Source organism: Bubalus kerabau, chromosome 12 (genome assembly GCF_029407905.1).
Source record: "Bubalus kerabau isolate K-KA32 ecotype Philippines breed swamp buffalo chromosome 12, PCC_UOA_SB_1v2, whole genome shotgun sequence".
NCBI classification, from domain to species: Eukaryota; Metazoa; Chordata; class Mammalia; order Artiodactyla; family Bovidae; genus Bubalus; species Bubalus kerabau.
Genome location: NC_073635.1, coordinates 12,204,237 through 12,225,556, shown reverse-complemented (window position 1 = coordinate 12,225,556; position 21,320 = coordinate 12,204,237). Strand labels below are relative to the sequence as shown.

The following is a 21,320-nucleotide window of genomic DNA, read 5'->3' as shown; positions in this document are numbered from 1 at the left end:
GAAAGAGTAGATTTTCAGCAGACAAGAAAGCTGAACAAGCCTTGATTATTAGGGAGCTATTGAACACTTTATTAATAAGAATATCATTTGATAAATATATATTGTAAGAAGATTATTTCTTCTTTTTATTGAAGTATAGTTGGTTTATAATATTTTTTCAATTTTTGATATATATCACAGTGATTCATACACACACACACACACATAATTCTCTGTGCTATACCATAGGTCCTTGTTGGTCTTCTCTTTTATGTCCACGAAGTGAAAGTCACTCAGATGTGTCCGACTCTTTGTGACTTCATGGACTATACAGACCATGGAATTCTCCAGGCCAGAATACTGGGGTGGGTAGCCTTTCCCTTCTCCAGAGGGTCTTCCCAACCCAGGGGTCAAACCCAGGTTTCCCGCATGGCAGGCAGATTCTTTACCAGCTGAGCTACAAGAGAAGCCCATTTTATGTATAGTAATGGCAACCCACTCCAGTACTCTTGCCTGGAAAATCCCATGGATGGAGGAGCCTGGTAGGCTGCAGTCCATGGGGCTGCTAAGACTTGGGCACGACCGAGTGACTTCACTTTCACTTTTCACTTTCATGCATTGGAGAAGGAAATGGCAACCCACTCCAGTATTCTTGCCTGGAGAATCCCAGGGACAGAGGAGCCTAGTGGGCTGCTGTCTTGGGGTCGCACAGAGTTAGATACGACTGAACGGACTTAGCAGCAGCAGCAGTGTATGTATGTTAATCCAAATCTTCTAAATCTCTTCCTCTCTTTCCCCTTTGGTAACCAAAAATTAGTTTTAAGATTATTTTGACAACAGTGTGAAAGATGGATTGAAGAGGCTAGATTTAAGGCAGGTGGCTGAGAGGTTATTAGAGTAACCAGGTGTGACTAAGAGTTAGAATTGGGAGTAGACATATGAGAGACCTTCAGAGGAAGAATGGGCAAAATTTGGTAACTGATGAGAGAAGCTATTGCTTGCCAACTGTGTCTGGCATGCAGTGTGGGTCATTTGGTCCTTAAAACCCTGTGAGATGGGTATTGTTAATCCTATTTCACAGATGAAACTCTAGGCTCAGAGAGTAAGTAATCCAAGATCACACAATGAGGAATGGCAGTCCTGGGGTTAGATTTAAGTCCACACTACATCCCATTAGTTTATTCTGACACAAAGGAAGTGAGCCACAGGGACCTAATCTTTCTAGCTGAGACGATTGCAATATTCATTCATTCCAAATGAAATAGAAATTGGAAGGCAGACTTCACTTGGGAAGAACAGTGAAAGTGGTTTTTGCATGATTGTGTGTGTTGTTATAGTGAACATCCCTTTAGAAATATCCAGTAAGTGCTGAAGTTGTGTAATCAGAGCTTTGGTGAGACAATAGAGTTGAGGAGAGATATTTGATAGCTGTTAGAACAGAGATGGGGGCTTCCCTGGTTGCTCAGCTGGTAAAGAATCCGCCTGCAATGCAGGAGACCCTGGTTCGATTCCTGGGTTGGGAAGATCCCCTGGAGGAGGACGTGGCAACCCACTCCAGGATTCTTGCCTGGAGAATCCCTATGGACAGAGGAGCCTGGTGGGCTACAGTCCGTGGGGTCACAAAGTGTCGGACACGACTGAGCAACTAAGCACAGCACAAAACAGAGATGATGTCTGATGCTGAGAGGGAATAAGTGAGGGAGAGTCTATAGAGAGGGTACCAAACCATGGAGAATGGCCACATTTAGAAAAATAGACTAGCTGGCAAAAGAAAAAAAGGGGTCAGGTAAGCAGGAAAAAGAATGGGGACAGTATATACTGTGGACGCAGGAGAGAAAGTTTCGAGAATGTAATCAGAAGCAGCATTAGAAAAGAAACAGTGTCATCTCTGAGATGCATATTTTGAATTCAACTTTCAGCAATGAAAGGGAGATGCATTTGACATCAGGAGGAGAGATTCTGCCCCAGGGATGCAGAGCAGACAAACAATGGTTGGGAAGTCTTTTTTTAAGATACACTGACTCCCTAGCAAAATAAAATAAAAGACATTTTAAAAAGTACAAAGTTGAGCTTTCCTATGGCTCAGTGGTTAAGACATGGTTTCAATACCTGGTCCAGGAAGATCCCACGTACCACGGAGCAACCCGTGTACCTCAAGGACTGAGCCTGTGCTCTTGAGCCCACAGCCGCAGTTGCTGAAGCCGGTATGCCTAAGCCCATCTCCACAGCAAGAGAAGCCACAGCAGTGCGAGGCCCAGCACCGCAAGTAGAGAGTAGCCCCTGCTCCCTACAGCCGGAGAAGGCCTGTGCCCTGCAGCAAGACCAGCACAGCCATGAATAAAATAAATAAGTCTTTTAAAAAAGAAACAGATTAATGTATACAAAATAGAAGGGAAAAAAAAAGGTAAAAATCCTTTTATCAAAACGAAAAAATTGGGGGAATTCCGTGGCAGTCCAATGGTTAGGACTCTCTGCTTTCATTGCTGTGGGCCTAGGTTCGCTCCCTAGTGGGGGAACTAAGATCCATGTCTCACCCGCCACCAAAAAAAAAAAAGGGAAAAAATTTAACACTCTACTCGTATACCTTTAAAATTAAAACCTAAGAATAAACCTTTATCCATTAAAATTATAAAATATAATTTAATTTATTTGCTATAATGAGGAGAAGACAAAGATATGGATAGAGAATAAAATAGAGACAGGGGAAAAAGTATCTGTCTTACAAAATATGTATGTTAAAGTATCTGTATGGGGCTTCCCAGGTGGCACTGGTGGTAAAGAGCCTGCTTACCAGTACAGGAGACTTGAGAGATTCAGGCTTGATCCCTGGGGCAGGAAGATCCCCTGGAGGAGAGCATGGCAACCCACTCCAGTATTCTTGCCAGGAGAATCCCGTGGACAGGGGAGCCTGGTTGGCTACAGTCCATAGGGTTGCAAAGAGCTGGACATGACTAAAGAGACTTAGCACAGCATATATATATATGTATATGAACATACTTGGGAGGGATTGGGGGCAGGAGGAGAAGGGGACGACAGAGGATGAGATGGCTGGATGGCATCACCGACTCAATGGACATGGGTTTGGGTGAACTCCGGGAGTTGGTGATGGACAAGGAGGCCTGGCATGCTGCAATTCATGGGGTTGCAAAGAGTCACGACTGAGCAACTGAACTGAACTGAATGTTTAATTGAAATATAGGGAACTCACAGAGATTCACATAGCACTAGAAGCTAAGATTGGGAAAAAATACACTTAAATGTAAAAATTCATATATCAAATGACTTCAAGTCTTCTAGTTTTGTGATCTTGGGACAGATAGGGAAAATCCTCAACCATTACACAAGTAGTCAATACTACATGATTACAAGATTAGTCTTTGCAGGATGGTGGCTCTTGACATGTAGTGTAGGTCTATCACTGTCATTCTGTATTCCTGATTTCTAGGGAGTTGAGAAAAATGTCTTTCAAATTAAAGGGGGCTTCCCTGAGTGGCTCAGTGGTAAAAAATCCACTTACCAATGCAGGAGACTCAGGTTCAATCCCTGGGTTGGGAAGATCCCTGGAGAAGGAAATAGCAACCCACTCTAGTATTCTTGCCTGGAAAGTCCCACCATGGACAGAGGAGCCTGGCAGGCTACCAGTCCATGGGGTCGCAAAAGAGTCAGACATGACTTGGTGACTGAACAACAACAACAAATGAAATTTATTATATTCTCTCTTCCCTCTCAACCGATTAATGTTTATAATTATGTTTTGTTATGTTCTGCTCACCAGCTGAATTCAGGGAGAGGTCATTAAAGTAATGTGGTGGTTGGGACTTCCCTGGTGGTCCAGTGGTTAAGATGCTGTGCTCCCAGTGCCGGGGGCATGGGTTCAATCTCTGGTTGGCGAACTAAGATCCTGCAGGCTACACATTGAGGCATAAAAAAATAACTAAATAAATAAAAATAACGTGGTGGTTAATTTAATGTGTCCAGATATTATACTTTCACCACAACTGTTGAAAAATAAATTTATGAAGGGAGCCCTGGCGTCACTGAAGAGCTCTCTGGTAGCTTTTTCCTGCAGCCAGGACCTTACAGTGGGAACTCTAGTAGATGAATTGGGAAACCTAAGGGCAGTTGGAGTAAATGGATCTCAAGGTAGCAGTGTTGGCAGTTAGTGGCCAAAGACAATATGGGTGTGGTTACCATAATGGACAACAGAGTAAAAGGAGCAATCGGAATAGGCTGACTTATGCAGATAGGGCATTGGCTGGTTGACATGTGTCCCTGGGAGTAAAGAATGGAAGCCTGCTAAATTCTTATTTGATCTGTATAAGCAGAAAAGTTCTAGGTCAAATGAACAAAAGTCTAACCTGTGTCATAAAAACAGAAGTCATGGCCCCTTAGTCAGTTCCCAGACTTGAGCCAATTTGTAGACCTAAAACCCCTTGAATACAGGCAAGAGTGGGTCCTCTTGAGAAAGTCGGTACATGCCAGAAATTTATACTGCCAGCCTTTCTCCCAGGCTTTCCTGGTGGCTCAGACAGTAAAGAATCTGCCTGCAATGCAGAAAACCTGAGTTCTATCCCTGGGTTGGGAAGATCCCCTGGAGTAGAAAATGGCAATCCACTCCAGTATTCTTGCCTGGAGAATCCCATGGACAGAGGAGCCTGGCAGGCTACACTCCATGGAGTTGCAAAGAGTGAGACACGACTGAGCAACTAACACTTTCACTTTCCCTAAAGGGGAGTATTAAATGCATGATTATCTATAGAACTAGGTCTAATTGAGGACTAAGAGGAAAAAGTACAGTATATAAGGACTGTTAGATCTGACAGTATAGAGTACAGTCATTTGCAAAATGGGGAGGAGAATGGGAAGAGCACATGCAAAAAAGTTTTATAATGTTTTTAGTAATCATACTGGTGGCAGAACTAATACTGGCATTCTGAGACTGTTGTTTATGAAATATGGGATAAAATAGAAGAGTAGTTATGAGATACTCTGATTCTGGTATCCTCTCCATCTTTGGGAACCAAGATTCTCAGTATGGAAAGTAAGTGATACAGGAGTGTTAGAGAAGACATTGTGATCTTTAATTTATATTAGAAGTATCAGTTATCAAGAACAAGTTGTCTGAGATTTTATCCTACTTGCAAGACAGGAATTTAGCAAGTCAGTTTCTTGGGTCAGGGACAAAGGATGGTTTATGACTCATGGTAGTAACAGCAACTAGAATATCAGCATTTCTGTGCTGGTTTCATGAACTCCACATCCCAAAAGGCAACTGGAAGAAGGTCAATGACACCTGCCCCCATGGTGGGTTTCAAAACACAAGAAGAATCCTGAGCTTGGGGTTCTCAAGTGTATTTTATTTTGCTGAGTCTCCATTGCCACGCACGCAGGCTTAGTTGCCCTGCAGCATGTAGGATCTTAGTTCCCTGATCAGGGATCAAACCCATGTCCCCTGCATCGGAAGGTGGAATCTTTTCCTTGGCTGTGCTGGGTGGGCCACGTGGGCTTTTCCTCTAGTTGAGGTGAGCAGGGGCTCCTCTGTAGTTGCGGTGGCTTCTCCTGTTGCAGAGCACGGGCTGTAGGGTGTGTGGGCCTCAGCAGTTGTGGCTCCCCGGCTCTAGAGCACAGGCTCCGCAGCTGTGGCACACAGGCTTAGCTGCCCCACGGCATGTGAGATCTTCCCGACCAGGGATGGAATCCGTGTCTCCTACATTGGCAGGCGCTTGTCCTTAGCTCTAGAGGGAGACGTTGTCTCCAAAGCTTTTTTATTTGTTTGTTCACTAAACAAATACCCTTAAAAAGATATTCTGGAACAAAAGGGCAGGCAGTTCCTTGTTTACAAGATGTGCAGAAATGCAAGAAATTGATAAGGAATTGTTTCTCAACATCTCTGTAAACTCATGAGGTATTTCCTATCTCTGTCCATTGAAAAGGTCTGGAAACAATGACCAACCCAGTATTAGTGAATATCCCTAGTTCCCAAATATTGAAAACATTGAAATATTATTTTCCTTCTAAAGGAACCAGGGGTTCTTGGAGAAATGGCTGAATCTAGGTCTTTTTTGTTTTAAAGTCACTCAGTCATGTCCAACTCTTTGTGACTCCATGGACTATACAGTCCCTGGAATTCTCCAGGCCAGAATACTGGAGTGGGTAGCTTTTCCCTTCTCCAGGGGATCTTTCCAACCCAGGGATCGGATCCAGGTCTCCTGCATTGCAGGTGGATTCTTTACCAGCTGAGCCACAAGGGAGGCCCATAGAATTGGACTATCACCCTTTTACAACCTCTGTGGTACATGAAGCATCAAACATCGTCAAAACCATAAAAACAGAGACCGCCAGACATTGTCTGTCTCCTGTTGTCTTGCCAAAGAGTTCAATCTAGTTTCTGGGTCCAGCTGCCCAGTAGCAGCCAGTACAGAGGGCAGAAAAGAGACTGAAGCATGCCAAGAGTATGCAGTCAGCAAAACCAAGCTGTGGGAAATTTCTATATGTCAACAGCCCTGGCTCCTCAATGGATAACTTGAGATGGGTGATGAACTTATAGACTGAGGTTTGAAAGACGTATCAACTTTTTTAAATGGACAAGACTACACTGTAGTGCCTAGGGCAGCACATTAGGTAATAAAATTATAGTAGAGAAGGGAATAAAAAATACTGGTTACCTGAGAAAGGAAGGGGATGGTAGGAAAGGCAGGTCTATGGGAGGGCTTTCCAGGTGCCTGATAAAGTTCTTTTTCTTAATCTTGAACCATGCATTTGATTCATGTGGTTTTCTATGTCTGTATATTATTTTACAATAAAAAGATTTTTTTTAAACAATATGTTCAATAAGAAGCTAGCTTAGGCATTGTGCTTATTTTCCCACTTCACAGACAAGCAAGAATTAAATTTCAATAGATTCTTGAAAGCTTGGGAGGACCTACAGAATTATTCATCATTATCAAATTGCTGTGTTATTGAGCACTCATATATGGCACCAAATTAGCCTAAGATCGCATAGATTCAATGCAGAAAATGTCCCAGGATTCTTTTTTTCTAATACTATTTTTATAAAAGTGAAATTTGTTCATTATATAAAACTTTGCAACAAAAACACTTAAGATGAAAAACATGCTGCTGTTCTATTCTCCAGAGATAACCATAAGCCATCATTTGGCATGTTCCCTGTTACATATGCACACACTTAGGCTGGGAAATGTCTTTGGGACCTACTTTCTGTTCTCATCTCAGGGTCTGTGCTCACAGAGGCCTTTCATGGAGGCCATTTAAGGTCCTGGTCCCTTCCAAAGTAGAATTTATTATCACGCTGGAACATTTTTTTTCATAGGGGGGCTACATCACGCGGCGGCCCGAATTTCCGGTGATAACGTCTATAAGCACTTGAAGTACGAAGGTGGGATTCACCGGGTTCAGCGAATCCCCGAGGTGGGGCTGTCATCCCGGATGCAGCGTATTCACACGGGAACGATGTCGGTGATCGTCCTCCCCCACCCAGATGAGGTAACCCTCTGCAGGAACCCCATACCATTATCTGTGAAGATCCACCGGAGTTTCACTGTCCACGAAAAGCTCCTGTGCGTTCTACTTACAGAATGCTTCTGCACCCCAAACGTGTGAACTTCTTTCCCCCCACGAAGCAGTCCCTCCATTCTCTGTGGACAAGTGACCGTTCTACAGTTCAGCTCACGTCTGACACCGTCTCCCTGGGGAAGTGGCTCAGGTTCCACAAGCTGGACTCAGCCCCACAGGACAGCCTCCCCTCCCACGTCAGAGCCAGACGTGAGACCAGGCTGTCCCCTGTGTTCTGCATCCAGAGGGTCCCGTGACCCCCTCCTTAGTCTCAGTAATTTACTAAAGGGACTCACAGAACACAGGAAAACAGTGTCCTTACTAGCGCGTGCATGCTGTCGTGTCCGACTCTCTGTGACCCCACGGACCTCTGTCCTTGGAATTCTCCAGGCAAGAATACTGTGGTGTGGGTTGCTGTGCCTTTCTCCAGAGGATCTTCCCAACCCAGGGATAGAACTCAAGTCTCCTGCATTGGCAGGAGGATTCTTTACCACTGAGCCACCTGGAAAGCTCATACTTACTAGACTACTGCTTTATTACAAAAAATAGAGCTCAGGAAGGGCCAGATGGAAGAAACTCCGAGAACACAGAGGTGTAGGGCTTCCATACCCTCTCCAGGCTCGCCACCCTGCCTTGCAGCATCACGTGTTTACCAGCCTGGAAGCGCTCTGAACTCTGTGCTTGGGGGACTTTTGTGGAGTCTTCCATACATAGACATGATTGGTTAAATCAGTCGACTTTGGGGATTAATTCAACCTCCAGCCCCTCTCCCCTCCCTGGAGATTGGGGTGGAGCTGAAAGCTCCAGCCCTCTAGTCCTGTGTTTGGTTCCTCTGGCCATCAGTCCACATGCTGTGGTTATCCAGGGTTTTCCAAAGGTCACCTTAGTAACATAAAGTCAAATGTGGTTCAGAGGGCTTGTTATGAATAACAAAGGACACCTTTGTCACTCTTATCACTTAAGAAAATATCCAAGGGTTTTAGGAGCTCTCTGCTGAGAACTGAACAATATATATTTCTTACCATAAATCACAAAGTCACAACTAATACTTAGTCCAGTTAATAGTTTCCTCAGTCATCAAAAAGTATCTTTATAGCTATTTTCTTAAACCAGGATGCTATCAAGTTTCACTTATTGCAGTTTGTTGTTATAACTCTTTATGCCTGGAACAGTCTTCCAACCTTTTTTTTTTTTTTTTAATGATATTGACATTTTGAAGAGTCTAGACCTTTTGTCTTGTAGAATGTTCCACATTCTGGATTCGTCTGTTTCCTTATAACATTCTTTAACTTGTTCCTTTATCACCCGCATTCTATGAAAAGTTGTGTTTAAATATTCCATTCTATTCAGGTTATACATTTAGAGCAAGAATACTTCGCAGGTGTCGTTATATTCATGTTGCGTCTCATCACAAGTCATAGAATATCAGATTGCCCCACTTTTAGCGAGGATCACTTTGAGTATTTAGTGAAGTTGGTGACCACAAAAAAAATCCTGATTGTGAAAGTGTATTTCTCCCTTTATAATAAGGGAATAATCTAAGTAATATAATAATATAGTAATATAAGTAATATATCCTATTCCCAACAACTTTTCTTCCATGGTCTTTAACATCCAGTAGTGATCTTTGCCTGAATTAGTTATTTAGTTTGGTGTTTCAAAATGATGATTTTCTAATTTCATCATTCCTTCTGCATGTATTAACTGGCATTCTTCACTGTGAAGAACTTTCCTCCCCACTACCTTCTCTCCTCCTTTCTTCTCTTCCTCTTTCCATTTTTATTGTACCTCATTGTAAACTCATATATTGAATTTTGTATGTTTGTGACTTTATTATAGACTTATGGATTTATTTTTTAAATTCAATAAAATATAATCACTATTATTTTTCTTTTTGAAAAAATTGAGGTGTAGTTGATTTATACTATTATGTTCAGGTGTACAACATAGTGATTCACTATTTTGAAAGGTTGTATGCCATTTATAGTTATCATAAAATATTGGCTTTCTTCCCTGTGCTGTATAATATATCCTTATATTTCATTTATTTTATACATAGTGGTCTGTACTTCTTACTCCCCTACATCTATTCTTCTCTTCCCCCTTTTCCTCTCCTCACTGGTAACCACTAGTTTGAGTCCATTTCTTTTTTTGTTATATTCACTGCTGCTGTGCTGCTGCTGCTAAGTCACGTCAGTCGTGTCTGACTCTGTGCGACCCCATAGACAGCAGCCCACCAGGCTCCCCCGTCCCTGGGATTCTCCAGGCGAGAACACTGGAGTGGGTTGCCATTTCCTTCTCCAGTGCAGGAAAGTGAAAGTGAAGTCGCTCAGTCGTGTTGGACTATTAGCGACCCCATGGACTGCAGCCTACCAGGCTCCTCCATCCATGGGATTTTCCAGGCAAGAGTACTGGAGTGGGTTGCCACTCCTTCTCCAAAGGCAGTTATATTCACTAGTGTGTTTTAATTTTTAGACTCCCTATATAAGTGATACTGTACATATTTGTCTTTCTCTGTTTGACCTATTTCACTAGGCATAGTACCCTCCAAGTTCATTTATGTTATTGCAAATTGCAAATTTCATTTTTTCTGGCCAAGCAATATTCCAGTGTGTGTGTGTGTGTGTGTGTGTGTGTGTGACATCTTTATCCATTCATGGATACGTATGGTTGCTTATGTATCCATTCATGGATACTTATTGAAGCAACTATGGTTGCTCCATATCTTGGCTGTTACAAACAGTACTTCTGTGAACATTGGGGTGAATATATCCCTTTGAGTTAAGGTTTTTATTTTCAGATATATACCCAGGAGTGGAATTGCTGGATATGTTAGTTCTATTTTTAGTTTTTTGAGAAACCTCCATGCTAGTTTCCACAGTGATGCACCAATTTACATTCCCACCAACAGTGTACAGGGGTTTCCTTTTCTCCATATCGTCCCTGACATTAGATGATAGCCATTCTTTCTGATGATAGCCATTCTGACAGATGCAAGGTGATACCTCACTGTGGTTTTGATTTGCGTTTCTCTGATGATTAATGATGTGGAGCATCTTTTCATGTGCCTGTTGGCCACTTGAGTGTCTTCTTTGAAAAAATGTCTATTCATGTCTTCTGCCTTTTTAAAAAAATATATTTTGTATCTAATATAACTTTGTAGGATGATAGATAATAAAACTTTTGAAAGATTACATAACTCAGTGGTCTCATAAATTAGTGTTTAAAATAGCATCTATTGGAATAAGGTGTTTATGGTTCTTTGTTATAAGTTATTTCACCTCTTAGTCAAATGGCTGTGATTTAAAACAGTACAGTTTATTTGAAAGACCTTGGGATCAGATTAATATTTAAGTATTTGTTAAGTATGGAATTTACTCATGCTGTACTTTTGGTTCTAGGTCGATGTGAAAGTGGACCCTAAGGACTTGCGAATAGATACATTTCGAGCCAAAGGCGCAGGAGGGCAGCATGTTAATACAACCGATAGTGCTGTCAGACTTGTCCACATCCCCACAGGTGAGCTAGTCCTTTTGCCTTCGTACTTTTAACTCTTTTTTTCACATCTTATAAAACTGTTCGGCATTTAGAAAGAGTTTTATGTTAGTGTCTGTCTTCTTGCACAAACCCTTTAAAGATGACACTGGAGGGACTTCCCTGGTGGTCCAGTGGCTGAGACTCCACACTCCCATTGCAGAGGGCCCGAGTTCAATCCCTAGTCAGGGAACTAGATCCCACGTGCCACAACTGAGAGATGCTGCACGCCATGATGAAAGATCCTTTGTGCTGCAAGTAAGACCCAAAGCTGCCAGATGAATACCTAAATAAATAAATACATAAAAGATTTTCTAAAAAAAAAAAGGTCACCCCTTTGAACCCATGACTGGGTCATGGGTTCAAAGTCCCCAGTGTGTTCATATTCCCTTCTGTTTGGACAAAGTCCCTCCTTGGCTGTGTATATACACTTAAGAGTGAGGTAACTCTTAAAAGAGGGAGTAACTCTCAGTGCATGGGCGCCACTTACCCAGTAATAAGTTTCGACAGTTGGGGAGTGAATCAGCTTTTTTTTATTAGGGCCCCTGAAATGTCAGCATTTGTAGAACTTTTTCTCTTGGGTAGTTTTCTCCTAAGAAGGCTCACCCAGGACACACTTGACAGTAAAGACAGGGTCTTCCCATTCAATAAGCAAACTTTCACTTAATCCTCTTTTTCAGTCTTGTGCCTCACACTTGCCTTCCTTTGTATCTTTGAAGACTCAAGTCTGGAACTTTCCTTATTTAATTCTCTAAAGACTATACCTCCTGCCTCCTACAGACTGAGGGAGGGCACTTGAAAATGTAGTTGTTATATAGACTTTCTGAGTCTAGTCCCCAAATGGTCAGCCCCAGTCTCTGGGAGTCCTCATTATAGTGCTTTATAAAAGTCTTAGGGATCTATACGTATATCTTAAAATATAAAAAAATACAAGGAAACAGTTATTTTAAAATTTTAGGTAGTGGTTACTTCTGGGAGGCATGACATAGCTTCTGGCTTGGAAGGGGGCAAATGGGAGGTTTAAAGGGCATTTAGAAATATTCTTTGTGGCTCAGCTGGTAAAGAATCTGCCTACAGTGTGGGAGACCTAGATTCAGTCCTGGGTTTGGAAGATCCCCTGGAAAAGGGAAAGGCTACCCATTCCAGTATTCTGGCCTGGAGAATTCCATGGACTGTATAGTCCATGGGGTCACATAGAGTCAGACACAACTGAGGGACTTTCACTTTCAGCAATATTCTGTTTAAGCTGCGTGGTACATATATATTCTTTTACATTATGTATATTCTTCCCTATGTGGAGTATACAATTGACCCTTAAACAACATGGGTTTCAACTGCATTTTGTTGTTTAGTCACTAAGTAGTGTCCGACTCTTTAAAACCCCGTGGACTGCAGCCCGCCTGGCTTCCCTGTCCTTCACTATCTCCCAGAGTTTGCTCAAACTCATGTCCATTGTGTCAGTGATGCCATCCAACCATCTCATCCTCTGTCGTCCCCTGCTCCTCCTACCTTCAATCCTTCCCAGCATCAGGATCTTTTCCAGTGAGTCAGCTTTTCACATCAGGTGGCCAAAGTACTGGAGCTTCAGCTTCAACAACAGTCCTTCCAATGAATATTCAGGACTAATTTCCTTTAGGATAGACTGCTTTGATCTCCTTGCAGTCCACGAGACTCTCAAGAGTCTTTTTCAACACCACAATTCAAAAGCATCAATTCTTTGGTGCTCAGTCTTTTTTGTCCAACTCTCACATCTGTACATGACTACTGGAAAAACCATAATCTTTGACTCTACAGACCTTGGTTGGCAAAGTGATGCCTCTGCTTTTTAATACACTGTCTAGGTTTGTCATAGCTTTCCTTCCAAGGAGCAAGAGTCTTTTAATTTCATGGCTGTAGTCACTGTGCAGTGATTTTGGAGCCCAAGAAAATAAAGTCTGTCACTGTTTCCAATTTTTCCCCTTCTATTTGCCATGAAATGATGGTGTTGGATGCCATGATCTTAGTTTTTTGAATGTTGAGTTTTAAGGCAGCTTTTTCACTCTCTTCTTTTACTCTCATCAAGAGGCTCTTTAGTTCCTCTTCACTTTCTGCCATAAGGGTGATGTCATCTGCATATCTGAGGTTGTTGATATTTCTCCCAGAAATCTTGATTCTAGCTTGTGATTCATCCAGTCCAGCATTTCACATGATGCACTCCACATAGAAGTTAAATAAGCAGGATAACAATATACAGCCTTGATGTATTCCTTTCCCAATTTCGAACCAGTCCGTTGTTCCATGTCCGGTTCTAACTGTTGCTTCTTGACCTGCATACAGGTTTCCCAGAACAGAGGTAAGGTCGTGTAGTATTCTCATCTCTTGAAGAATTTTCCACAGTTTCTTGTGATCCACACAGTCAAAGGCTTTAGTATAGTCAGTGAAGCAGAACTAGATGTTTTCCTGGAATTCCCTTACTTTCCCTATGATCCAAGGAATGTTGGCAATTTGATCTCTGGTTCCTCTGCCTTTTCTAAAACCAGCTTAAACATCTGGAAGTTCATAGTTCACGTATTACTGAAGCCTGGCTTGGAGAATTTTGAGTATTACTTTACTAGTGTGTGAGATGAGTGCAATTGTGCGGTACTTTGAGCATTCTTTGGCATTGCCCTCCTTTGGGATTAGCATGAAAACTGACCTTTTCCAGTCCTGTGGCCACTGCTGAGTTTTCCAAATTTGCTGGCATATTGAGTGCAGCACTTTAACAGCATCATCTTTTAGGATTTGAACCAGTTCAGCTGGAATTCCATCTCCTCCACTAGCTTTGTTCATACTAATGTTTCCTAAGGCTCAATTGACTTCACACTCCAGGATGTCTGACTCTAGGTGAGTGACCATACCATCATGGTTGGTATGGTCATCCTGCTTGGCCATCATGGTTTTCCAGGTCATTAAAATCTCTTTTTATATAGTTCTGTGTATTTTTGCCACTTCTCTCTAATCTCTTCTGCTGCTTTTAGGTCCACCTTTTCTGTCCTTTATTGTGATGATCCTTGCATGAAAGGTTCCTTTGATATCTCCAGTTTTCTTGAAGAATTCTCCTAGTGTTTCCCATTCTATTGTTTTCCTGTATTTCTTTGCATTGTTTACTTAAGAAGGCTTTTATCTTTCCTTGGTATTCTCTGGAACTCTGCATTCAGTTGGGTTTATCTTTCCTTTTCTCCCTTGCTTTTCACTTCTATTCTTTTCTCAGCTATTTGTAAAGCCTCCTCAGACAACTACTTTGCCTTCTTGTATTTCTTTTTCTTTGGGATAGTTTTGATCACCACCTCCTGCAGAATGTTATGAACCTCCATCCATAGTTCTTCAGGCACTCTGTCTGCCAAATCTAATCCCTTGAATGTATTGGTCACCTCCATGCATAATCATAAGGGATTTGATTTAGGTCATATCTGAATGGCCTAGTGGTTTTCTCTACTTTCTTCAATTTAAGTCTGAATTTTGCAATAAGGAGCTCATGATCTGAGCCACAGTCAGCTCCAGTCCTTGTTTTTGCTGACTGTATAGGGCTTCTTCATCTTCAGCTGCAAAGAATATAATCGATCTGATTTCGGTATTGACCATCTGGTGATGTCCATGTATAGAGTTATCTCTTGTGTTGTTGGAAGAGGGTGTTTGTTATGACCAGTGTGTTCTCTTGACAAAACTGTTAGCATTGATCCTGCTTCATTTTGTACTCCTCCAAGGCCAAATTTTCTATATTCTAGGTATCTCTTGACTGCCTACTTTGCATTCCAATCCCCTATGATAAAAAAGACTTTTTTGGTGGTGTTCTATAAAGTCTTGTTGGTCTTCATAGAACCGTTCAACTTCAGCGTCTTTGGCATTAGGGGTTGGGGTATAGACTTGGATTACTGTGATGTTGAATGATTTGCTTTGGAAACCAACCGAAACCATTCTGTCATTTCAAGATTATACCCAAGTACTGCATTTCAGACTGTTTTGCTGACTATGAGGGTGACTCCATTTCTTCTAAGGGATTCTTGCCCACAGTAGTAGTTATAATGGTCATCTGAATTAAATTCGCCCATCCCGTCCATTTTAGTTCACTGATTCCTAAGATGTCGACGTTCACTCTTGCCATTTCCTGCTTGGCCATGTCCAATTTGCCTTGATTCATGGACCTAACATTCCAGGTTCATATGCAATACTGTTCTTTACAGCATCAGACTTTACTTTCAGCACCAGACACATTCACAACTGAGCATCGTTTCCCCTTTGATTCAGTCTCTGCAGTCTTTCTGGAGCTTATAGTAATTGCCCTCTGCTCTCCCCCAGTAGCACATTGGACACCTTCTGACCTGGGGGACTCATCTTCCGGTGTCATATCCTTTTGCCAAGAATACTGGAGTGTTGCCATTCCCTCCTCCAGTGGACCACATTTTGTTAGACCCACTTGGGTCTATATAAATGCAGCTTTTTTTTTCAATAAATGTGTATTTGTATTATAAGTTGAAACACCTTATTTAGATATCAGAATCTAAAGAGCCATCTACAACAATTACTATTATAACTCATGTATAGTTTCTGGTGTGTACTTCATCTAAAATGTTTTTCATTCTTTTCCTGATTAACCTTTCCCCCTTTAAAACGTTCCTCAGTTCTATCTTTTTTATCAGCTTTATTGTGATGTAATAGACACCTCAGGGTTTCCTAGGTGGCTCAGTGGTAAAGAATCTGCCAGCAATGCAGGAGACACCTGTTTAATCCCTGAGTCAGGAAGATCTCTTGGAGCAGAAAGTGGCAACCTGCTCCAGCATTCTTGCCTGGGAAATCCCATGGACGGAGGAGCTGGGCGGGCTGCAGTCCGTGGGGTCACACAAAGAATCAGACGCGTCTGAGCGACTGAGCACGTGTGCGTGCACTCTTTACCTCTGATCCCTGTTATTTTTCAGGACTTGTAGTGGAATGCCAGCAAGAACGATCACAGATAAAAAACAAAGAAATAGCTTTGCGTGTGTTGAGAGCTAGACTCTACCAGCAGATTATTGAGAAAGACAAGTGTCAGCAACGAAGTGCAAGAAAACTGCAGGTAAGATTAGGTGAAATTACTTAATGGCTCTGTACAGAAAGCCGTCATCTTGTGTAGGAAAATGGAGTAAATATTCTTAATCTAATGGAAGTACCTTGGAGCACTGGAAAACATGTTCATTTGTAAACAGCAATAATTTAATACCGGTTGGTTATGGCTAAACTCAGACATGCCAGTTTGAAAATAAGGAGAGGAGATACGTATAAACTAAAATTATTTCCCAGTTGTGTTCTGTGTTTATATCATAGTTATCTTTAGAGGAAATCAGTGTAAAAGACAATTCTCTGGAAAAAAGAGACTTTTCAGGTTTTTAATTTAAAACCTTGCTTTTATTATAATTTTATGTGGAATCAAAAATATATGGCATGCAAAAAACTGGTAATAGTGATTTCTTCTGATGTGTCTGGGAACAAAGAATAGAAAAGAGATTTATTTTTTGTTTATACTCTTTTCTACTTTTAAAATTTTGTACTATGTACATTTATATTATTATTTATACAAATATATACATAGATAAGTTTTAAGCAAAATGAATAAATGTCATTGTTTTAAGTAAATCAAGGGTTGTGTGATTTTAACTTCTGAAAAAATAAAGTTTGTCTTTGAGAGAAACTAGAAGAGACAGTGGAACCCAGAAATAACTGTGTTTCTATGTTATTTACAGGTATTTATACTTCAGTAAATATGGGAGATTTTGTGGTCTGTTAGGATAATGAGATTGTATAAAACTAAACATCAATTATTCTTTTCACGTAGATATCCTAGTCTTTCACACTTTTGTCCTTTTCATTTATTTCCCTAACTTGCAGATAGTAAAAGTGACAGGATAAATAATATATCAATCTTAAACACTATCAGTTCTGCCACATTTAATGAAAGACATTAGGGTTTTTTCAGTTCAGTTCAGTCGCTCAGTCGTGTCCGACTCCTTGCAACCCCATGAATCGCAGCTCGCCAGGCCTCTCTGTCCATCACTAACTCCCGGAGTTGACTCAGACTCACGTCCATCGTGTCGGTGATGCCATCCAGCCATCTCATCCTCTGTCGTCCCCTTCTCCTCCTGCCCCCAATCCCTCCCAGCATCAGAGTCTTTTCCAATGAGTCAACTCTTCGTATGAGGTGGCCAAAGTACTGGAGTTTCAGCTTTAGCATCAGTCCTTCCAAAGAAATCCCAGGACTGATCTCCTTCAGAATGGACTGGTTGGATCTCCTTGCAGTCCAAGGGACTCTCAAGAGTCTTCTCCAACACCACAGTTCAAAAGCATCAATTCATCTGTGCTCAGCTTTCTTCACAGTCCAACTCTCACATCCATACATGACCACTGGAAAAACCATAGCCTTGACTAGATGGACCTTGGTTGGCAAAGTAATGTCTCTGCTTTTGAATATGCTATCTAGGTTGGTCATAACTTTCCTTCCAAGGAGTAAGTGTCTTTTAATTTCATGGCTGCAGTCACCATCTGCAGTGATTTTAGAGCCCCCAAAAATAAAGTCTGACACTATTTCCAGTGTTTCCCCATCTATTTCCTATGAAGTGCTGGGACCGGATGCCATTATCTTAGTTTTCTGAATGTTGAGCTTTAAGCCAACTTTTTCACTCTCCTCTTTCACTTTCATCAAGAGGCTTTCCTGAGCCCCCTGAGTTGAAAGCAGAGTCTTAGCCATTGAACCAGCAGGGAAGTCCCAGACATTGGGTTTTACTTGCCATTTGAATTTTGGCATCACACAGTAATTTTCAGAGTAAGTATTGGCGATCGGCCTTTCTTGGAGATTTGGGGGGTTGTATCTACTTCAGTAGTTTGGTTTGAAAGGCCAGAAAAGACCTTCTTGCCTCCCTTTGTCTATCTGTGTGAAGTTTTTTAGTAGGTGTCTCTAATGCTTAGGAGTTTTTCTTCCGCCAGTATATACAGGAGCTTTTCTATGGGAGGCATTGTGCCAGGTTCTGAACCCTGGCTCCACTTGGCACCTGAAGAGCTTTGCGGATGCTGAGATTCTGATATAACTGATCTTGGTGGGATCCTAGGCACTAATATGATACTTTGGGATAGTGGTTTCCAGACCTGGCTGGTTGAAGAATGTATGGCCTGGGGAATGTTTTAAAAATACATTACCCATAATTTAGTATTTCTTAGGTTAGGCTTTGGAATCTTTCAACAATTTCCCAGATACTCAGCCATACTTAAGAGTTTAGTTTCATACTGTTTGCTTTGTAAGTTGTAGGAATGTCTTTTTTTTTTTATCTTAAAAAGTGAAAGTAATATAGTTGTAACTTATATTGCATAGCAACTGTGCTTCAATAAAAAATAAATACAATAAATTGTCAAATCAAAAGTGAAAGTGAGTGAAACAGGGTATTGTGCGCCTTGTATGTGAGGGAGGGAGGGCAGGTGAGCAGATGAGACTATGAATAACCACCGCCTAAGGTAGACCGGTGTGCCGTGAAGAAGATTCCAGGTGCATGGGTTTTGAAGGAGGAGGATAACATATTTTTCATGTTGGGACCAGGATAGTCAAGATGGTACGAAAGTGCTAGGAAGCACATCCCTTGAGGTGATGTTTTAGCTGAGTTAACAGACTTGCACATAATAATGAAATGGCATACTAAGTGGAATTTTTGAGGTTCACATATTTTCAGAAATAATTTTGGAAAAGTTGGCCACATTATGAAGTACAATTGAATGCTGAGTTGAGTTGTGAGTGCTTAGTAGTCAAGGAGCCAAAGAAGGAAATTGACCAAAAAACCCAAAACACTGTGCTTTAGGAAAACTAAGCAGGGCAATGCAATGTAAACAGGGAAATGGAAGATTAATTTTTACAGGAATGTAGTGAAAGTCATGAGCCCTTGAATGATACTAAAAATGGCAAGGGCAGGATATAATAAAACACCCTTGAATCCTTGGGAATTGGGGAGAATTGAGATGAGCTGAAGGTCCTTTCAGTGACTTTATCAAAGCCTGCCAGATAGTCAGCCCCCATCAAATGTCTGTCAAAGTGTATAGGATGTCAAGTTCCCTACTTAGGTCAAAAGAAACATTGTGGGGTCATTTATAGAAACCAGAGCAAGAACTGGCTGATATAGAAAGATAATTGGTTTTAAATATTTGGGGTTTGAGGTACCAAAGAAACATTCATTCTTATCCCATAACTAAGCTTTACAAAACTGTAGTCTTCAACAGTAAGTTCTGCCCATTCTTATTCCTGGTCACTTTGTATCTTGGAATTTAGAAAATAATTAAACTGTTAAAATAGAAAAGTAATTTGCAAGCACTCTTTCCATTGTGATAAAGATAATGATAAAGTTAAAATATGAATGGCTTTTTGTTATGGCACAGGTGGGAACACGAGCCCAGTCAGAGAGAATCCGGACATATAATTTCACCCAGGATAGAGTCACTGACCACAGGATAGCATATGAAGTTCGAAATATTAAGGTAACAACACTGAGTATGTTTCATATGCCTTTGATTTTTGAAGAAAGTACAGTCAAATTCTAGAGTAATCTTTGAAATATTACCTTTGAAATATTACTGAGTTTATGTTAGTATCCCAAAGCTGCAAACATTTTTCTTAGTTTGCTGATAAGAAATACACTCTTTATGCCAATATGAAAAAGCTGTCTTTTAAATTCAAAATTCTGTTATGCAATCACAGTGTATTAATGAATTTTCAGTATATGGCTATCAATTTTCTATTGCCGTATAATGAGTAACTGCAAATTTATTGCCTTAAAAGAATGCCTATTTATCATCTCAGTTACTGTATGTCAGAAATCCAGGAATGACAGAGCTGAGTTCTCTGCTCTAGGTCTCACAAACCTGAAATCAAGGTGCTGGCCAGCCAGCCTGCCTTTGTAGAGCTTGGAGTCCTCTTCTGAGCTCATGTTGCTGGCAGCATTCTGTTTCCTTGAGTTGTAGGATTGAAGCCCCCATCTTCTTGCTGGTCATCAGCTGTGTGCTGCTCTCAGCTCCCAAAGGCCACCCACAGTTGCTTGCGGTCTAGTCCCCTCAATGGGCCCTTTTCCACTGAAACTCTTGCAGAAATGGCCTTTTTAAGGGATCACCTGTTTAGGTCAGCCCCACCTGGAAAAGCATCACTAATCAGTCATCTGATCACTGGAGTGACCGTCATCACAGCCTCTGCCTGCTCTAAAGGAAGGGGATTTTGCCAAGGTGTGGACTCCAGGGGGCATCTTAGAATTCTGTCTACCACAATATGTATCATTAGATTCAGGTGTTCAATGATGCTTTCAGCAAAAAGACCCTGTCAGTTTGATTTGAACATTAACCTAACTAAATCCCATGTCACCAGGATCATTGACAGTAATCCATTAACGACAAAGCACAGAAAAAAATTTTTTTTCTTCCACTGAAGGGGAAAATAAACTGTTTCCCATAAAGGACTACAGGGAAAAGGCAGGAGGTAGAAGGTTTTGATCCTTGTCCTTGCTACCATGTGATACCTCGGGCTTCTTTCACTTGATTCTGTCTCATTTTATACACAGAATTTAAGTCCTGATTTTACAGAAGAAATATCCATGGTTTTAACATATTTAGAAGTTTCTGTGTTTCTTATGCCACTTCCTCTGTCTTCTCAGCAATTTCAGGCCGTCTTGCATAGGAACATAATAGCCTGTTGAAAAGGAGAAAATATTTACCAACTTCCCTTTCCTCAGGAAACACACAGTAGTAATACCCAAACATGTTTGGCCATATTGTTCTAGTTACAACATCATTTTTCAGTTGTTTTTCTTACAGTGGTGATGGTTACCATGAGACAGCTACATTTTTGTGACCAGTAATATTTTTTAGAAGGGCACACAGGTGCTCAGCAGTGTATTCAGTCATGAAACAGAGGTTAACTGGTTTTTATAGTTATAAGATATATGACTTTGGCCTAAATACTAATATGTTATTACTAACTAAATTAGCATGCCAGCCTCAGAAAGAACAAGGACAGTCATATTGGTATGCCCTACTAATCACTAACCAACTAAAGGGAAAGAAAGAAAATGCTCCATATTAGTGAAGGGAAAAGGCTTGAAAATGGTATGAAAAAAAATTGTTGAGGTAAAACATTAAAATCTGTGGAGAAGGGAATGGCAACCCACTGCAGTATTCTTGCTTGGAGAATCCCATGGACAGAGGAGCCTGGTGGGGCTACAGTCCAT

At 41.2% G+C, this 21,320-nt stretch overlaps 1 protein-coding gene across 6 annotated transcripts in view; it reads left to right on the top strand.

The window, feature by feature from the left end:
• Positions 1–21,320, top strand: part of MTRF1 (mitochondrial translation release factor 1) — a 57,046-nt gene that overhangs the window by 29,407 nt on the left and 6,319 nt on the right. For 5 of the 6 annotated variants that reach the window (XM_055541968.1, XM_055541966.1, XM_055541967.1 and 2 more), the window contains 4 exons: positions 7,310–7,482; positions 10,953–11,070; positions 16,017–16,153; positions 19,486–19,584. In XM_055541968.1, the coding sequence (XP_055397943.1) occupies positions 7,310–7,482; positions 10,953–11,070; positions 16,017–16,153; positions 19,486–19,584 (527 nt within the window). The remainder of the gene's footprint in view (positions 1–7,309; positions 7,483–10,952; positions 11,071–16,016; positions 16,154–19,485; positions 19,585–21,320) is intronic. The other variant, XM_055541964.1, reaches the window with a different exon arrangement.